Consider the following 18,773-nt stretch of genomic DNA (forward strand, 5'->3'; position numbering starts at 1 on the left):
GGCTCCGGCTCCGCCATGGTGGTGCCGGCGCGGCGCGTTAAGACGGAGTACATGAAGCGCTTCAAGGAGCCCAAGTGGGAATCGTGCGGCGCCTGCTACCTGGAGCTGCTGCACTACCGCCTCAGCCGCCGGCTCCTGGAGCAGGCGCACCGGCCCTGGCTCTGGGACGGCTGGGAGCAGGACAGCGGCAGCGGCGGCGGCAGCACCGCCGGCTCCCCCTCGCCGCCGGGCGCCGGCAGCCCCGCGAACGCAAAGGAGGAGGAGGAGGCGGCAGTGGGAGCGGGAGCGGCGGCGCCGAGCGAGGCGGGACGGGCCAGCCCCGGTAAGGAGCGCGGCGGTGGCGGGGGGGACACGTGTGCCCGGGGCGGCCCCAGCCCCCTCCCCGTGCTGCCCTGCCCTTCTCCGGGGGGCTCGGCACGGATGGCTCTGCCCGGGCCGCCCCGCCGCGGCTTGGGGCCGATCCCCTATCCCGGGGTGACCGTGCGGGAGCATTTAGCCCGTCTAACCCGCCCCCAGGACACGGCCCGGGGGTGGCAGGGCCCGTCAGCCGCCTCCAGCCGGGTCCTGGCTGGGCCTGCGGAGAAGCCGCGGCTGCGGCGTCAGAGGTGTCGCTTTAAAGAGCCGAGTGGTGGCAACTCTCATCCTGAGTCACAGCCACTTATGTAAACTGTTGCCATGGGAGCCAAGCATCTCTGCAATTATATAAGCGGGTTCTCCGGCAAAAGCAGCGGCAGGTTGGACTGTGTGCCAGTGGCTGGCTCGTAACGCAATTGCTTTCCTGGACCTGCACACGCAAGCTGTCTCGGCTGAACGCCTGGTTCTTAATGCCCCCTGAGGTTTGATCTTGGGTGCGCAGCTGAGTGGGGTCAACTAAGTAGCCTGAGCAGGTGCTGAGCTGGTAACAGTTTATTCTCTTCCAGCGCAGAGTAATTCCCGTCTGCGGTCTCACGGCCTAAGTGGTTAGGCAGATATTAACATGGTCAAGCTTCTCAATCTGGTATTTTTTTTAACCATTAGATACAGTTTCTTACCTTTAGTGAAAGAATACTGTATCTGGCAGCCATTGATTGGTGGTTTGAAATGCCTTTTGAATCAGCTGTCTCCCTGTTGCACAGCAGCAGGGAAAATCCTTGAGAACTCTTCAGTTAAGCCTCATGCTGCCTGGTTGTTGTTGTGGTGTGTGTTTTTTTTTTTTTTTTTTCCTTCTCTCCCTGGAGTTAGATGTGCTTGTCTGGAATGGGGAAACAAACCTGATCCAATGCCCTTTGGGACCTGAGCTTTCCAGAATGATCTGTGTTCTGAGATTCAAGACTAAACTGCATTCATTGACCTTAAGAATTCCACATTATACAAAAGCTTTAGCTTCTGTTCCAAAGGCTTGGTGTTTCAGGGCATACTAGCGATGTGAGTCCTGCAGTCAGCTGGGTGGGCCTGTGGTACCCTGGTCTCACATGGGGGGCACACAGATGCTGGGGTAATGCATTCCACCTCCCCAAAGCTGTTGTCCTCATTTCAGCTGGGATAATTTTGTGCCTGGTAGCTGGTACAGTGTTGTGTGTTGGATTCAGTATGAGAATAACACTGATAACACAGCTGATGTTTTTAGTAGTTGCTCAGCAGTGCTTACCCTAAATCAAAGATTTCTCAGTTTCCCATGCTCTGCCAGCCAGCAGGTGCACCAGAAGCTGTGAGGAAGCACAGCCAGGACAGCTGACCCAAATGGCCAAAGGAGTACTCCATAGCCAGAAAGTCCTGCCCAGTGCATAAACTGGGTGGAGTTGCCCAGGAGCCACTGACTGTGCATCACTGGTTTCTCTTGGGTTTTATTCTTCCCTTTTCATTACTATTATTATATTTCACTTTATATCAATTACTGAGCTTTTCTTATCTCAACCCATGAGTTTTTCTGATTCTTTTTCCATCCCCCTGTAGAAGGAGGGAGTGTGTGACTATGTGATACTTCACTTCTGGCTGAGGTTGAACTACAAGAGCTGTGCAGTGATGGAAGCACCCCAGCTCACCAGTATGAAACAGAGTATTAGTGGGCCTAGTTTTGCTTTCCTCAATCAGGCCTTGAGGAAGCTAGACTGGGAGCGTGTGTGGAAGAACTCTACAGTATGTCAGTGAGAAGAACTAAGGAATTGCAATAGATTAGGGAGTGGTTGCATGGGAAAAGGCAATGCTCTTTAAAGGCTTGGCTTTTAGTGAGAGGAGGTGGAAGCTGTTGATGCTGCACTCAGAACCTGGCATTCCCAGCTTTTCTGATGCACTTTGAATACATACAAGCCTGGGGCAGTTGTTGTAGGGACCTGAATTTATTTTCATTCTTGATGAGCCTAGGGTAGAGCACATAAACATGCTACAATCTAATAGCACTGGCATTGCCAAGGCTAGAGACTGCTGGCCAGGGTGCTCTGCTCACTCATTAGCTTGCTCCCTGATTCCTTCCCTGACTCCTCCCTAGGGAAAGGTCCAGCTGGAGTTACTTGGTAGCCTGATTCTGGTTGGGATTGGGCAGGGAACAGCAGCTGGGTAGCTGTGTCTGTGGTCAGTGACAGTGCAGTGACTCTCCAGTGCATCCAGTTATGTCCCCAGTCCTGCAGCAGTGGCAAAGGGACTGTGGAGCTCCAGTGGCCTGCCAGGCTGCAGGGTTCTGGGCAACTGTGCTGCTGTAACTGGTACACCTTTGCCATGGATGCTGTAAGGGAATGCCTAAGGTTTTGCCAGGTCCTTGCTATTTTATAGTGGAGAAAAATCTGTACTTCACATTCACTTTTTTTTGCCAAATGGCTTAGAATAAACATTTCTCAACTTCTGTGAGTATTTAAGAGCTTTGCTAGCAGAAGGACTGAAGACAACTCTGGTGAGGCAGCTGGATTTAGTGGATATTTATTGTATCCTAATGCACATATAAGGAGGTGACCCATTTAGTATTGGACAATCATAAGGATACATTTTTCTTCTGCTTAGTGGCTGGCTAATTAAGGCATGTGGAAGAGATCACATAGAAACTACCACTCTGAAGCTTCTACTATTAAACTGCCTTTTTTTTTTTTCCTTTACTCTGAAAGAACTTAATTACACTGAAGTGCTGTGGGGGTAGCTGAGTGTGCTCATGTTGATGACATCTTTTGTCTTCTGAATCTGACATCCACCCACATGCTGGAACATCCTAGCTGTTACCTGGCTACTGCTGCTTCCTGCTGTTTTGTGGGGAATCTGATTTCTGCCTGAGTGCTATTGACAGTGCTTGTTGCCCATACGGCAACAAGCTGGTCAGCACTAATGTTGTTTAATATCTGAGGTAAACACAATTCATAATGGCATGTGCTGCCCTGGTTTCCTCTTTCCTCTCATTGAAATGAGCCTATGTGTGTTTGTAAAGGTCGTGAACGCTCCTGGTGTGTGAAGAGGAAGTGGATGCAGGCAGCCTGGCTTTAATGTTCAGTGGTGTTGGTCCAAAGCACTGCCAGTGTGAACCCCTGGGGCAGCACGTGGCACAAAGGTGCTTTTTCCCTTTTGCACTGAAGCCATGGCTGAGTGATACCAAGGTGTGCTCAGAGGCAACTTTGGGTTAATTCCTTCTGACCCTCCACTTGTGGCAGCTGTTTGTGGGATTGTTCTGTGGAATATGCCCAGGCACAGATGTGCTTTAAACATAATCCCACAAAATCTTGACCTAAATGAACTGGTGTAGTTGTGGTGTAGACACGTCCTCAAAGCTGTCAACAGAACCCAGTGGGCTGGTAAGTAGAAGACAGAAGCTCTTGGCAGCAGTCCTGCTGTCAGACCTGTTGCTTGTGAAATGACACTGCTGCACACACATGCAGGATGAAGGCATCTTTCAATCCTCATTGCCATTTTGCCTTCAGCATTTTTGTGCAGTGGTCTTAAGTGACAGCAGTGACAAGCTGCCATTGAAAGAGTTGCCTCAAAAGTATTTGGAAAGTGACTGATGTGGATTAGTGGAACTAAACAGAAGATCCAGTTTCAAACTTGTTTCCTGATCTTGTCTGTCATCATGTTGCAGGGGCATTTGCTGGCCCATGTATGTGGGAAGAAGCAATTTGTGGTGGGGGAAGAAGGCAAGGGCATCAATTCAGAGGTTTACAGTACTGTTGTTTAAAGTTGCTCCCAATTTTTTTCCTTTGGAAACAAGCTTTGCTATCAAGACAATCCAGTAATTACTTTCCAAACTGCTGCAAATGAAGCTTGCATGAATCTAATCAGCTCTGAGCTGCTGTGTGGCTGCTAGCTCCATTATTGCCTCACGCAAGAGCTGCCTTGAAGAAATCATGTTGCAATCTGTTTCATCTGTAGTAACTTACTTTCTACTCAGCTGTAGTTTGTTGATACCCACAACAAACCCCCAGGGTTATATGGCTCTGTCAAGAGGTGTAGGAGACCTGCCCCACTGGGCAGGTGTCGGTACAAAAGCAGGAGAATTGCAGTTCTGCCTGCAGCAGTGCAAGCAGCAAGTGCCTCTCCTGGTGCTGAGGTATTGCTGTAAGGAGCCAGCATCTCAATGCAGAGATAACACTGCTGAGCCTGTGACCTGGCCCGTGGGTCTGATCAGAAGGCTGTTGGTATCTGCAGTAAGTCATCAGGGCCTTTGCAATGGGGGTCCTGTGTGGCAGAGCTGTGCGAGACAGCAGCTCCCTGGGCTCTTCCCGCCTGATCCAGGAGCAGAGCTGTTACACAAGCGGGGGATGCAGCAGGGTTTAAGTGACCTCTTCTGGGCAGGAACTTCCAGCTGCCGTGTTGGGTGGGCCTGCTCTGCCTGTTAAGCACTTAATCCCCTCCTGCTGTCCATCCAGTGTGCTCTGCTTAGCGTCCATGATGCAGTTTCAAACGTTTCTAGCTTTTCCCCTCTCCTGTCTAATCCCTGTCATGCTGCAAGCAGTTCTGAGTTTCCTGTGTCTGCTGGAGTTGATGCTCTGTATGGGAAGGAGATGGGTAGGAGCTGCTGGCGCCTGCACTTCCTCCTGAACAGCTGGGTCTAAGTCCTGCTTCAACTGCTGCTCTTTTGACTTCATGTGAAAAGTGATGGCTAAGATAATAGCCTGGATATAAACTGTAGTTTAAAATAAAAGGCTTAAATAATAACTGTTAGACATCTTGTGCCTTCACCAGCTGAGTTCTCTGTAAATGGCACTGTAGCAGTGGGTTCATGGAAAGCCCTGCTCTAATAGCAGGTGCTCATAAGTGCTACAGTGGGCTCTGGCATATAGCATTGACTGTAAGGCTACGCACAGGACTCTGTGTGCCATTTACCCATATGCTTTTATTGCTATTTTGGGACAAGCTGGCTCAATCATTTCTGGACCAGCTGGAGCTGTATCCTGGTGAGTAGCATACCCAGGCATGGCTGTTGCCTTGTTTTTTAAAGCTGAACTATCCATGTAATTGCAGTGCCCCCACTTTCCTGTATTTTTAAGTCTCTAAATGCCACTTCTGCTGTTTATGAAGTCAGTGTTGCTCCATCCCCCTTTGCAGAGAAGGAAGATGACATTTTCCCTTGAATGGAGGATGAAACAGCTTTCTGAAAGGAAAAGCAGTCGTGTTGCAGAATTGACAGCAATATGTTCCCTTTCAGAGTTTAATTTTCTCAAAAGAGTACTTCCTTCTGATAATGGACCTAGGCAGTCCCTCCTTTGGAGTGGCTGTGCAGGGAGATGCTCAGATAATATTTTGTAAGGGGATAACTTTGTGCTGCCTGTTTGCAGCCATGATGAATGAGCTGCCTTGTTTCAGAGTGAAGCTGTGTGTCCCAGAGCACAGGGAAAACAAGCATAGCAAGTCTAATACTACACTGAGCTCATTGCTGCTGTCTTTTACCAGCCTTGTCTATAGTAACTGAAACTACACCCAGCCAATATTTAGGTATGTAAAATTCATCTAGCCATTACTCTCAATGTGGCACTACTTTGGCCTTGATTTATTTATTTTTGGTTGTTTTGTGATGTCATTTAACTGAGCTCTCAATAAATACAGCTGTAAATACTTTAACAATGCTGGCCACTCTTTATCAAATACTCAGCAGCACTGCAGTATCAGCTGTGGATGAATGCTACACCTGCACATCTTGGAAGACGGTTATAGGCAATCCTGAACAGGGCCCAGCACCAGGGCCTCAGTGCTGCTTGGCAGCACAGAAACTGTGCTGGCCAGGCTAACAGCTAGCAAGGGAGCATAAGGCTTGCCTTGGGGGAATTCTGGGGCATGGAACAAGCCTTGGTATCTTTACCCTGCAAATGTGAAGTGAGTGCTAGAGTAAATGGATGCTTAATCAGTGTGCCAGGCAGGTAACTTCTATTTCATCAGAACTGGATGGATACAGAACTGACATTAAAGCAGCGTCAGATTGGGCATGCACCTGCTTGAAATCCCAGCAATTATCAGGAGTGGTTGCTATTATGTCATAGGATTGACAAGCCCTCCTGCTTTTAATGATGAAAGCACTTGGGTAAAAACTGCACTACTTGTCTGTGGTCAACATGTCACTATGTGAGCAAGCCCTAAACCAGAAGAACTCCCTATGACTGAGGGAATTCCTTCTGTCCACACCAGAGTATGCTGGTGATGGCTGAATGTGCTGAGACTTGGAACAGAGGTGGTGTGGAGCTGGTCCCCACTAGTAGCAGAAATAAACCAGCAAGTTTGGTGTGTTTATGTCAGCAGAGTTTAGTGATTACTGTGTGAGTCTAGCAGAAGACAGCACCTAACGATCAGACTTGAAAGGAATTGGTTACTAGTGGACTCCAATACTCTTAGGTGAATAAAAGGATGTGTCTTGTAGGTGATCACACACTATGGGGCAAGAAGATTGGCTCTTATGGAACAGTTGTTCCTCTGTGATTTTATTAATTAATATTTTATATAATGCTGATTCAATCTTCAGTGATGATCTAAAACTGCAGTGATTCAGCCTTTAAATTCTTTCTCACAAGCCCTACTTTCCATACCCAGTGTCTGGAGGACTATTGCTGGCCCCTTGCTATGGAAGGCTTAAATGTGTGGGACAAATGAGCCTTGGGGAGTAATGCCTGCAGAGTGTGGCACTTTAAACGTACCACATAATTCACAGATCAGGTAGCAAAGGTGACGTCTACTACTTTGTGGGGTCTTGCTTCATACTCTCCTCTCCTTCCTAAGCAGAAAACCATAACAGAGATAGATGTATAAACAGAGCTTGAAAATGAATCACTTTTTTCAGAGGAAGTTGATAATAGGAAGGATTTAATATTGCACACAGTCTTCATCTCTGACTAGCATCTATGTGGCATTCAGCACTCCATCTGTTTGCTGTCTGAGAGATGCAAGGATGAAATAGTGAAGACAGAAGATCACTGGAAACTGTCTTTAAGTTCTTCTTGGGGCTCTTGGTTATCCATAACCTCACCAGTGAAAGGCATTTTTAAGTATGGGAAAGCTGTATTGTAGTCACTAAAGAAAGAATGAAGACATTTAAGCAAGGTATATGTCTGTCGCTAAGGGAGCAATGACTTTTCGAATTTCTAAAAAAAGCACAGCTTCAGTGATGTATTGAGAGGCTGTGCAAATCAGACATCAATATGTTGTCTTTGGGAGCTTAAAGCATAACTGTTTTTTCTTCTCCAGAAAAAGAAAAAGAAGATCAAGAAAAGCAAGAGAAGGAAGAGCAAGAGAAAACTGTAGAACATAGTTCTGTAAAGGAAGCAGACAAAACCAGCCGTACAGGACGACGTCCAAGTCGAAGTGCCTTGTCCAGTCGGAACGATCGAAAATCAGCCAAAAGTCCCCAAAGGACAGATGCACCAAAGGAGAATAAACATCCATTTGCTCTGTATGGGTGGGGAGAAAGACAAACAGATACTGGGAGCCAGAAAACTCACAATGTCTGTGCTTCTGCTTCAGTGAATGAAGTAAGTAAGAGCTTCTGTTGTATGAAAAGGCAGTGACTCCTTAGTGCCTACAGATGTCTTAATAGCTGGGTAAAACTTCTCAGGGGTCCCTTTATTTGAATATATGGAGATTCCAGCAGCAGGTTCTAGCAATGAACCTGAAGAGTCTTGAGATGTCCAAATAAGAGCTCTTTACTGTTGGTTTGGAAGCTTCCCAGGTTTGACTAACATTTGCAATTTCTAATTAAAACTGCCTGTCCTGTTTGTGGCTGTTATAGTGTTACCAGCAAAAATTGCTGTTCTAAAAGTATTTCTGCATGCTGAACTTCATGAGAACAGGAGAAGAGCAGGCAGTTAGCACCAGGCACCCCACAGCAGGCAGGCAAATAAACACTGGGGAAGTGCTTGAGCTGTGAAAGAGAGACTTTTGCTGGGGCACTTCCTAGACTAGGAGCCTCACTGAGATGGTACAAGTGCTTTTCTGCTAAGATGTCTTGTCTAGCAGCCTGGTTTGGTGGCTTGCCAGTAGGAAATGTTGCTTGCAGCAGAATGGTCTATCAGATGGCTGATGGATTACAGGACTGGTGTAAATATTACCAAAATAGCACCAATTAAATTCATGTGGCATGGACAGCACCAGCATTCTGCTGTACTGGGGCTCTGTTTCCTAGCTTAGAAACAGCAAGGGAGTGTTTTAACTGATCCATTTCTTTCTTCTCTATGACTCTCCTAGGCTGTAAAACACAAATCATTAATGCATCCCTGCCAGTGTCTTACCCATATCCAGATGGAGCTGGCCTTTGATGGGCTGTTTTGGAAGGGATTTGAAGCCCAAGCTTTTTCTTCCTGGACAGCTCAAACCTTTGGGCAAAAGGAGGAACTTGGGCCTTACAGCTTTGGAAAGAAGCTGCCTTTGCTGATAATGGACACTAATGCTAAATTGATAAACTTTGGTCAGTGCTCAAAATAGTTGACTGGTGCTTTATTATGTTGAAGCCTAGAAGAGGCCTAAGCCTGACATGAGCAGAATTATTTATATTTTGTCTTAGACATCTAATATTTTTTTACACTAGAAACAGCAATGGAACACCTCAGCTTGGGTCTTGAGCTTGGACTGAACAGGCAGAACATTTCTGAAACACTCCCAGTTATGCAGTGTTTTGTCACTGAGGATGTTTCTTTATGTAGGAACCAACTACTTATTGCCTGCTGAGGTTACTTTTTCTTGCATGTTTGAAAGGTGTTTGTTACCCCTTATTGAGATGGTTGACAGGGTTTTCAATATGGATATAGATGCATGCAAACATAGAAAGTGGCTTTTCATATTAAATTTTGGGGGAAATATGATAATTTATTAATATAAAAATGTATGTAATTGTGTTCAGCACATTGTTCAAAATTAAGATCTTTAGTCTCTAAGGGATCCCTAGGGTTTGGTCTTACTTATATGGCTTAGGGATATTAGGGTTAAGGGATGCTTAGGCATATTGAGGACTGTTTTTAAATGATACAAACAGAGAATTGAAGTTTTTAGAATTTATCTGATTAAGACTATGAAACATTCAAGATTTTTACAATCATTTAATAGTTGGAAGCATGAAAGATAATGCAGAACAGAAATTAAAGCACTTCTCATGGAAAAAAAAGAAATCTATGTTCAGTTAATGGTACAAATTAGAGAAAAAAATATAACCTTGCTCACAATCCCTGTTCCTTCTGGATGGGGTCTGGGACAAATAAAAAGTGATCCTTGTCATTCCTGAGGGCTTCCTAGGCTGTTCCCCTTCCATAATACTAACTCTGGTCTTTTAGATTCACGAGTCTGCCCTGCGAGCAAAGAACAGGAGGCAAGTGGAGAAAAGGAAGCTTTCTCAGAGGCGAGTGCGGTCAGCAGAGGCAGAAAACACCTGGCGAGCAAAGCCCTCCCCAGCAGACAACCCCTGGATGACAGAGTACATGAGATGCTACTCAGCAAGAGCTCTCTGAACCTGGATTCCCTTAGGCATCCTCAGAAGAAGTCACGCATATCAGGACACTGGTGCAAGGAACCAAACCACTTATGCAAGGTTTTTATAGGGAGTTTCCAGCTGTTAAAGTATTTGTTACAATGTTTTTATCTTGGCTACCTACCTCACAGTGGGGTGTATCCTTGGAGCCATAACATTTGAAGAGGCTTTTAGATATAACTACCCAAACTTTCAAACAATTCCCCTTTTGGGAATTTTTCTAATGCTTCAGTTGGTTTGTTTTGAGGGTGGGAGGGGAAACCTTAACATACAGGGAGTCAAAACAAAGTCACTTTTTTGATGATCATGGTTACAAATAATCTGTTTTCCCTTATTTAAAGTTCAAGTCATGGGGAGATGGTATTGGGGAAAGACTTTAAAGGAGTGATGGAGGTGCCTTTGTATTTATAAAACTATTTAACAGTTTTATGACAATAAGCATATGAAGATTGGCAGAAGGAAGCCAGTGTGTCTGGTAACTAGCACTAATAAATGTAGATGCTTTAGGCAGGCAAATACCAAGTATTGTCTGTACACAGAAACTTTAAAGACAACAACAAAAAACCCCAAACAAAACCAACCTTGTTTGATTAATGAATCAGCTGATGCTAACTTTTATCACTGTTTCTAAGGTCATTAGAATAAACCACTCATTTTCAGGGCAAGAAACAGCTACAGGATCATTTTGCTGTAGCTGTTCCTGTTGTACCAAATAACTAATGTAGACAATCATTATCTGATAGCTGCCACTCAATAAGCAGTTACTTGTTCTACAAATATAGAGCTGTACCACTGTACTAACCTTGTGATCACACTTAGTCTGTACTTAATCATGTAAATGCATTTATTGAAGGAGAGGGCTGGCTCCTTTCTGGTGAGGTATATTTTTAACACTTCAGAGTATCTATTATGCTCAGTGAGGGCCAGAGTGCAATATGCATTCTTCTTGGAGGTATTGTACAGGTCTATTGTAAAAGGGTTTAAACTTGAAAATTGTACTGATAAAACTTGTAGATGATGTCCTGAGAAACTTGCTGCCTCTTGAAATTGGTGCAGAACCCCTCACTTTATGGGGGGATGGGGAAGGGGGTAAGGGCTAGGGAAAGGAGGCGTGTATCCTTTAGTAAACAAGAACATATAATGAAGTTTGAACATTTTTGTTTTGTAGGTCCTACTTCTACATAGTAAGACAGTCATTGTGATTTCCTTGGTGGTATTGTTTCCCTCAGGTGGCTGTAAATTATCTTTTTTTTCAGTTTGCTACCTATGCTTTAGGCAGATGATTGCTGTAGTTGTGAGCTTTGAAGTTTTGTTCAGATGTGTTGTGTGTTAGTTACTTATGTTGGTTATCTCAGTTTAATTATTTTGAGGCTTGTGTTTTACAGGCTGGATACATTCCCACAGGAAGCATACTTGCACTTCTAGAGCAGAAACCTGCACTAGTTTTAGCTTCATTCCACAATCTCAGTGATTAAGGAGGACTCTGGAATTACTATTGCAACAGAGCATGCTTAGTGAGAAGTCTGATTGTGTTCTTGAAGAAAGCAATTGTGCAAAGGGTCCAAGCACTGCTGCCTCCTAGTGTCTTACATCACTAAAGGTTTCATTACTCACAATTTTGATTTTGTTAAATTAAATCCTAGAATCCATGAAACTATAAACTGTTTTTTGTTTAACCTGCCTTTTAAGCACAGAGCTATAAAAATACAGACCACTCTTGTTGAAGGCTACCTATTTAAGATCTTACAGCTTTTAAGTCTGGGAAAGCACAGCATGATTAAGAATGTTTTATAGGCAGCAAAATCCCTGTTGGGGATTTTGATAGTCTAGAATTTCCTGAAACTTTAGAACAGTGCCCAAAACTGGGGAAAACTACTCCAGAGAATGCCTTTATTCCATATGAGATTCTTTTCATTTCCTTTCATGCTCTGTTTTCCTCTTTAAGTAACTGCTGTAAATATGCTTAGCTTGTTTCTGATGCTGTTGCAGTTCCAGAAGCCACCCCAGCTTTACACAACAGTGTCAAAGCACCAACTCAGTAGTGTTTAACAGCCTTATTCAATAAAAACTTGCCTGTTCCTGTTGCCCACACACTTTGTAGGCTTTATGTAACCACAGCAGATGGATTGTGCCCTCAGTGCATTTTGTCACATTCAACAGTTTCCTTGACTGTGTAGGGCAGGACTCATCTTGCCATGCTTTTGAAGATAGCTTCTACAGTTCTCTCCTCCCACAGGGAATGGAAGAGCCAGGATGACTCTGTGCCTGCCTTAAGTACTTGTGTTTGGATAAGATGTATCTCCCATTAGGTATTGGTGTTTTCAGTAATTATAGGAGGCCTGAGTGTCTTCTGCCTTGGATACTGGGAACTAAAAACATCTCCAAAAGGCCTGTTCAGGTCTTCAAATCAGAATTTTCAACAACATCAGGGCTGCTGTATACTAAGGAAATTGTCTAGTCCTAAAATCCTTGTCTGGTCAAGAACTGTTCCTCACAAAGATGACTTACTAAAAGACAGCAGATAAGGTGTTGTGAGTTGTTGTGCTTTTTCAAATGGTCTGTAGCCAAAACTATCCTGGGTGCTATGTTAGTACTATCTCGGTTCAAGTAACACAATACCTGAAGTGAGGGGTAAATCATTCTGCAAATCAGGTAGCCTTCCTGCATTTGGGTATTAATTGACTATAAAGCTACTATTTTGCTTAGACTATATGAAATAGTGTAGTTCTGATCACACTGCAAGCTCTGTGTGAAGTATTTGGTCTGGAAAACTGCTGGTGCTTTGATGTTAACAAATGAAAAGCCAATTGCATTGTAAAGCAGAACTTTCCAGATGTAAAAGATTTAAATGTATTCCATAGATTCCTATAGGAGGTGGCCATTTGCTTCAAATTGGATTCACTGGAAGGTAGAAAACGTAGTGAATGTCTCCCTATCAATTAAGGAATTTCTAAACATTGTCTTGCATGGACTCTTGAATTTAGCAAAGTGGTGAACACTTCTCACTCCTGTTTTAGAAGTAAAACTTTTTGGTATGAACACAGTAAATACTCAATTGTCCAAAGTTTTCATTTAAATGACTGTTTATTCCTTTGTTTCTGGAAGTACTTAGCTAAGTGAAGCAAGAGTTTTACAATGTGTAATGCTGCAGTTTAACTATAGTGTTGTGAAGATAGTGTTTACAGTGTAAAATGTTACCATGAAAACTGCATAAGAATGTCCTGTAAAATACAGTAGCATGCCTGTTCAGTCACTGCTGTCACATCTTTGCAACTATGAAATACAGACTTTTTCACAGGAAGCTGAGATAGTAGTCAAGGTGATAGCTAAACTTAGAGAGCCAACCTTAACTAAACTGAGGAACAGTTTCTGGTATGAATTTTATCCAGGTAGCACATGCAAATTTAAATTGAATTTTTAACACATAGGGAAGTGTATCTGTTCTCATTTTTTATGGTATAATGTAGTGCCACTGAACTATAAAGGCCTCTCTGATTTTTTGTTTTTACTGTGATAGGGACCAAATGCTAGCAATCTGAGGGCCTAATGTATGGTAACCTGGATGTTCCAGTTTCTTTTCCAGCTCAGTTAGTGCACTCAGCAGCAAAGCCATAAATGGAGCCTGACTCAACACCTTGACAAGTAACCCCATGAAATTAGGGATACAAATGACTGGGAAGCTGCCTCAGCTATTGTTAGCACTGAATTCACTTTAAAAACAATAGGGAAATACCATCTAAGCTTGAAGCAATATGTGTTTTTTAAAGTTTTTTAACAGTATTTGTTTTTAATGCTTCTGTATTGTCTATTTTAATAGTGTAGTCTCAACTTGTACATGTGAATAAAATCAGTGACACAAAATGACTGGACTGCTTGTACTGTGTTTTTTGGGATCTCATTTTTTTTTTTCCCCCTTACAGGAGACTTTAGTCCCTGCATGCAAACTGTAGCTTCTGCTTGTCCCAGATATTCTCTCCTGGAATGTAAGCGACAGCCTTCTGTAACAACTAAGGTTGACTATGAAGTTACATTACAGTTACCATTCCAGCCTCTTATCTTCCTCCTGTAACTCTCCCAGATATTCTTAACATCCTTTCCCAACCTGAATCACTGTTTTCCCCTTACTATGATAAGAAAAAAACCCAGCTGTACTAGCTATCTTAAATGCTATGTCTTTGAGAATATAAATGTAAAGGTTTGGAGGAAAAATACAGCTTCCTGTTTTCTCTCTGTTATCCTATGGACAGGTATACTCATGCCAACAGGAAAAATTAAGCTTTTAAAAGCTGGCTACACTGAAGTTCTCTATGCCATGGGTTGTTCAGTAAATGAATGAGACTATTTTTACTGAGGATTTACAATGTATTTCTTGAGATTTTAATAGTGTCAATTCTTCCAGCATATAAAAATGAGGTGCACAGACTGATCAGGCTTTTCTATGGCATTGGCTTTTTATAGGTCTTAAAGGAACTCATGAGCCAAACTGCAATACCTATTTGAATACAAAAAAGGAGAAGATGAAGCAACTGTGAGTTCTATGTGAGTTGTTCAACAGTCATGTTATTGACTTAACAGATAAAGCGTGTACAAGTACACAGGATTTGCTGGAAGAAAATCAAGGAAGATTCTTTATTTGGTGCTAGATACAAGCATGAAATGAAATAGTGTAGGCCAACAGACTCATTAAAAGGCAAGACACAGGCTTTAATAAGACATTTAAATCTCTTAATGGGCTGAACAGCTAAAGCTCCACATCCAATGAAACCTCAGATACAGGTACCTGGTGGTATTTCATGTAAAACTCCCACCCATCTTTCTTTGTAAGAATTCTACTGTGAAAACATATGTAGCCTATTTATGACTTACTGTTCAGGTGAGCAAGGTGTCAACTATAATGCTAAAGCTTGAAATGTATTCCAGGGCTGATATTGGCATGATGTTTATTTTTAGAAATAAAAGACTCTCAGAGGAGCAATAGTAAACAATAGAGTTTGCACTGCTGAGAGCTATTGCTTCCAACAGTATTTCTGTAAGGAGTTGCAATTTTAGAAAATTTCTTTTTAGAATGTCAGCAAGATATGCAGCATAAAAGGCTGAGATACTACAAAACATGCACATTAACCAGGTTAATGTGTATACTGTAAGAGTATGCATTAAAAATGGTAAAAACATGTCCAAACTCATTATAATGACACTAGTGTTTCCTTCCAGGGAGGAAGGGCACAGCTTTAAGACAGTTACTGAAAGAATAAAACTGCTTTTTAAACCAGAGACACTTGACCAAAATGATCCTAAGAACCAAGTATAAAAGAGGCTTTGTATGTAAAAGGGACAGAAGGAAGTAGAAGAAAATCCCTGTGAAACCCCTGAAATTTCTATTTATAAGCAACAGTCCTCTGCTCCTTTCAACTGCTACTGTAGTAAGGGAAAGAGGTTTTGATGAGTAGCCAACAGCCCTTCTGCCACTCTAAGGGTGACAGGAGAACAACCTCCAGCTCTGCTTGTGCTGTGTCAGTGCCTAGCTTTAGTCAGTGTGCAAGAAACCTGATTGGGTTGTGGGATGGTGTGTGGTGGCTTGGACCACCCAGTACCTCATCTTGCCCCAGTGTTCCAGAACTGTTTGGGGTTTTGGAACCAACACCCTCCTCAACTCTAGTGGACAACACATCCCAATTAATATTGGCTATTTGGACTGGTGGAGGAGACAGCTCCATCCAACTTCCTGCTCCAGAGGACTTGCTTTTGGTAAGTATTTGCAGTTCTGAAAGCCAAACTGAACTGAGCAAGGATTAAGACAGGTAAGCTTCTTTGGAGTTCTCTGATGTTCTTGAAAATACAGTTATGCTGCTTCAAAAAATACTTCACACTCTTACCAGGAAGAGAATACCATCAGGAATAATTACCAGTTCTGTAACAAATCCAATCCTAAATACAACAATCAGAGGAGTGACACAACATGAAGGTTTTTGGACCCAACAGCCTTTTTAAACCTAAACCCAGGCTTTTCAAGTACAAAGCATGCTTAACTCCATTTAATTCAGAAACAACTCAAGGTGCACACTTTTCAGATAAGCATCTATTTGAACCAAACATGTCAGGACAAAGGGAATAAACAGAACTCTAATTTCATGAAAGATGGTATAGCTCAGTGTAGCATTCTTGCTCTGCTCTTGTGCTTTAACTTGCCTTTTCCAACTTGACTATCAGGATACAGAAGCATGGGTCATAGCCACACATGAAGAATTGATCCTGTCAACAGCTTGTTAGAATGTGGCAAACTGAGTAGGAAAAAATAAACCAACAACCTCTCACTGACAGTTGCCAGTGGTTTTATAATTCAGGTTGTAAATACAAACTATTGTGCAACAAACAAACGTGACAAAGCCTACCTCTGTTAAATTTGTTTATATGATAAAAAAATAAAATATTAAACTGCTTATAGTGCAACATTCTAATAGCATACATAAGTATACCATGCTTTGTAAATTTACTGTTACATTATTTACAGTACATTGCAATGCTTTAAACTAGAGGTGAAAGAACAAAAACAGGTAATGGAAAACATTTATATACAGGTATGAGCCTTTACATTGTCCACCAAACTATCCAGTTCACTTTGCAGATTTTTGTGTTGTGCACATTCTTGCCCCCTACTACAGGACACCTTTCTGTCAGTGGTCTGCTCTGTTTGTAGATAGTGGAAAGATGTTTTTAAAAACTGCATAGCCTTCAAGCTTTTCTGTTTCTTCAAACACCATTTGCAAGGACAGCTATAAAATACATAAGAACTCTTATTAATTAACCATATCTGATCAATCTGAAAGCTGACCTCTTGAAATAAGATCAATAAGTTTTCATTTCTGTAGGGCCATACCAAAGCTGAACTTTAAAGCCCTTTTCTAGCAGTCTCTTATTTCAAGAATGGAATTGTATAAGAGGAAAGCAGCTCAAGGATACATTTTTTAAAATTCTGGGTTTAATTGGGAGCTAAGCTCTCAGAACACAAGAAAAAAATATGAGAATGTAGAATTATGTGCTGCCTTATTTAATGTTCCATAAAGCTGCTGTGTGCACTGCTCAAGCTGATGAATGAATACAGTAAAAGTGATGCAGGAACTATGCCAACAGTACTTATTTGATATCACTGTCCTTGTACTAGAGAAATAATTATTAATTATAGGAGAATAATTAACTACACAGGGAGAAAGGACTGTCCTCAGAGCCACTGCATACTGCAAGGAGTTATGTAAAATCCAGTGACTATTGAGAAGTGTCTCAAGGACAACTGTCTTTCAAACATAAGCAAGACTTAACCACAGAGCTGTTCTTAGGAGTTTGTGACTCATGTCTCTTCTCCTACAACTGCTAAAAGGAAAAATTCTTTCCTCACTTTCTCTGAACAACATCTTTGGAAGAACTTTAGAACACTGCACACCTGTTTCCTAGGCTGCAACAGCCCCAGAAGAACTACTTTAGATGACAACAGTGCTTAAGCAGCAAATAACTACTATTGTCTTGTTTACATTTCTGCTTATAGCAGACAGGAGTCATAATAACTTTAGGCTGCTTTTAGGTAGGGGCAGAAAAGTGGAAGTTTGAAATTCAGTGTTATCTTTAATTTTTGAGTCTCAGTATTTAAGCTTCATTTTCAGAGAAGACTTTATAATACCTTAGGACAAGATACTGTGCCATACATTTTGTAAATGCTTACTTGTTGGTTCCCAATGCAAGAGAATGGAATCACTTTCTCTACAGTGCATTAGGCAGCTATTAGGCCTATAATGCATTTCAGGAATAGAGAATTTTAACATGTTTTCCTCAGCATTACTCAGATTAAACTAAGATTTATAAACACTTCAGTAAGAGCTCTAGTCTTCCCAGCAGATGAAAGATGAAAAATCAAAGTATAAAAACACCAATCCATTCCACTGTGCATTATTTCAATAGATTCTCTGTAACTTACAGGCTAACTGTGAAAAAGACTAGCACCCAATACAGAACATTTATGAAATATAGTGATTTGCCCACCACCCCAAGATTTTTGTAGCCTTACCTTCTGTATCTAAAGTAAGTATTTGGGATTTTTTGTTTTGTTTCTCTAACATCCACATTCTTGAGCACTTTGTGCTTGTGCTCTGCGTGGTGATCTCAGCTGTCTCAAGGCAGCATCTCCATACTGAATACCTGAGCCCATTCTTTCTGGATCCAATTCTCCTGATGAGAAACAAAATGGTCACAAGAATATAGATTATGTGCAAATAATACATTCTAAATTAACCATTAACATTAAAGAAAAAAAGCATAATTATATTCTGATCTATTTATGGAGAGATTATCTCAGTTCTATCTGCTTTTAGGCAATTTCAAACCTGAATCATTTTCTCCTTTAATTTAACCATATGCCCTTGATCATGATGACAAAGCAATCTCAGAGTTAGGCTGCAAACAAGAAATGCATTTGCACTACCTTGAGCAAAAGAAAGGTCTAAAATGTTTTCTGTGAATACAGTTAAAAACTTCCTGCTTTCAGAGGCTCATAGGCAAAGAAAATAGTGCTGTAGCTACCAAGCCAAACAAAAATGGATCAATCTGATAAAAGGATTCCGAAAAGAACTGCTCCCCAGGGAAAATGATCAACCTTTCCAGCTTCTGGTATCCACTTCTGCCTACTTCATACCCTCTGTCTCAGAACTGTTCTTATGGCTGTAAGGTGGTCTGGCCAAGAGAGATCCTTATAGTCTCCATTTTTGCATGTTTCAATGGATGTGTGCTGGCACAAAAAAAGCCAGGAGCAGTTCACAGAAAATAAGATTTAATTCTGTGGTGGCAGTGCCTCTTTAAAGCAGTCATCAAACTACAGTATTGTGAAAAACTAGCTATACTT

The 18,773-nt window shown here is 42.3% G+C and overlaps 2 protein-coding genes across 3 annotated transcripts in view; one reads left to right on the forward strand and one right to left on the reverse strand.

Annotated features, from left to right (window-relative positions):
- Positions 1-13,750, forward strand: CCSAP (centriole, cilia and spindle associated protein). The gene is made up of 3 exons (XM_058802906.1): positions 1-322; positions 7,621-7,904; positions 9,696-13,750. The coding sequence occupies exons 1-3, from the start codon at positions 16-18 to the stop codon at positions 9,867-9,869; spliced, it is 765 nt and encodes a 254-aa protein (XP_058658889.1). The 5' UTR covers positions 1-15; the 3' UTR covers positions 9,870-13,750.
- The window catches only part of RAB4A (RAB4A, member RAS oncogene family), a 23,148-nt gene continuing 13,819 nt past the window's right edge, over positions 9,445-18,773 (reverse strand). The window contains exons 7-8 of one of the 2 annotated variants that reach the window (XM_058802908.1): positions 17,943-18,103; positions 9,445-16,167 (exon numbers count right to left, since the gene is read on the reverse strand). In XM_058802908.1, coding sequence (XP_058658891.1) covers positions 17,988-18,103 — 116 coding nt within the window. In that variant the 3' untranslated portion in view covers positions 9,445-16,167; positions 17,943-17,987. Of the gene's footprint in view, positions 16,660-17,942; positions 18,104-18,773 lie in introns of both variants that reach the window. The other variant, XM_058802907.1, reaches the window with a different exon arrangement.

This window comes from Ammospiza caudacuta, chromosome 3, assembly GCF_027887145.1.
Source record: "Ammospiza caudacuta isolate bAmmCau1 chromosome 3, bAmmCau1.pri, whole genome shotgun sequence".
NCBI lineage: Eukaryota > Metazoa > Chordata > Aves > Passeriformes > Passerellidae > Ammospiza > Ammospiza caudacuta.

Excerpts from the sequence above, each read along its gene's own strand:
- CCSAP (XM_058802906.1), top strand. The coding sequence starts at position 16 with ATGGTGGTGCCGGCGCGGCGCGTTAAGACGGAGTACATGAAGCGCTTC. Across the intron at positions 323-7,620 it reads GGCGGGACGGGCCAGCCCCG|AAAAAGAAAAAGAAGATCAA; the intron begins GTAAGGAGCGCG and ends TTTCTTCTCCAG. Across the intron at positions 7,905-9,695 it reads CTTCTGCTTCAGTGAATGAA|ATTCACGAGTCTGCCCTGCG; the intron begins GTAAGTAAGAGC and ends CTGGTCTTTTAG.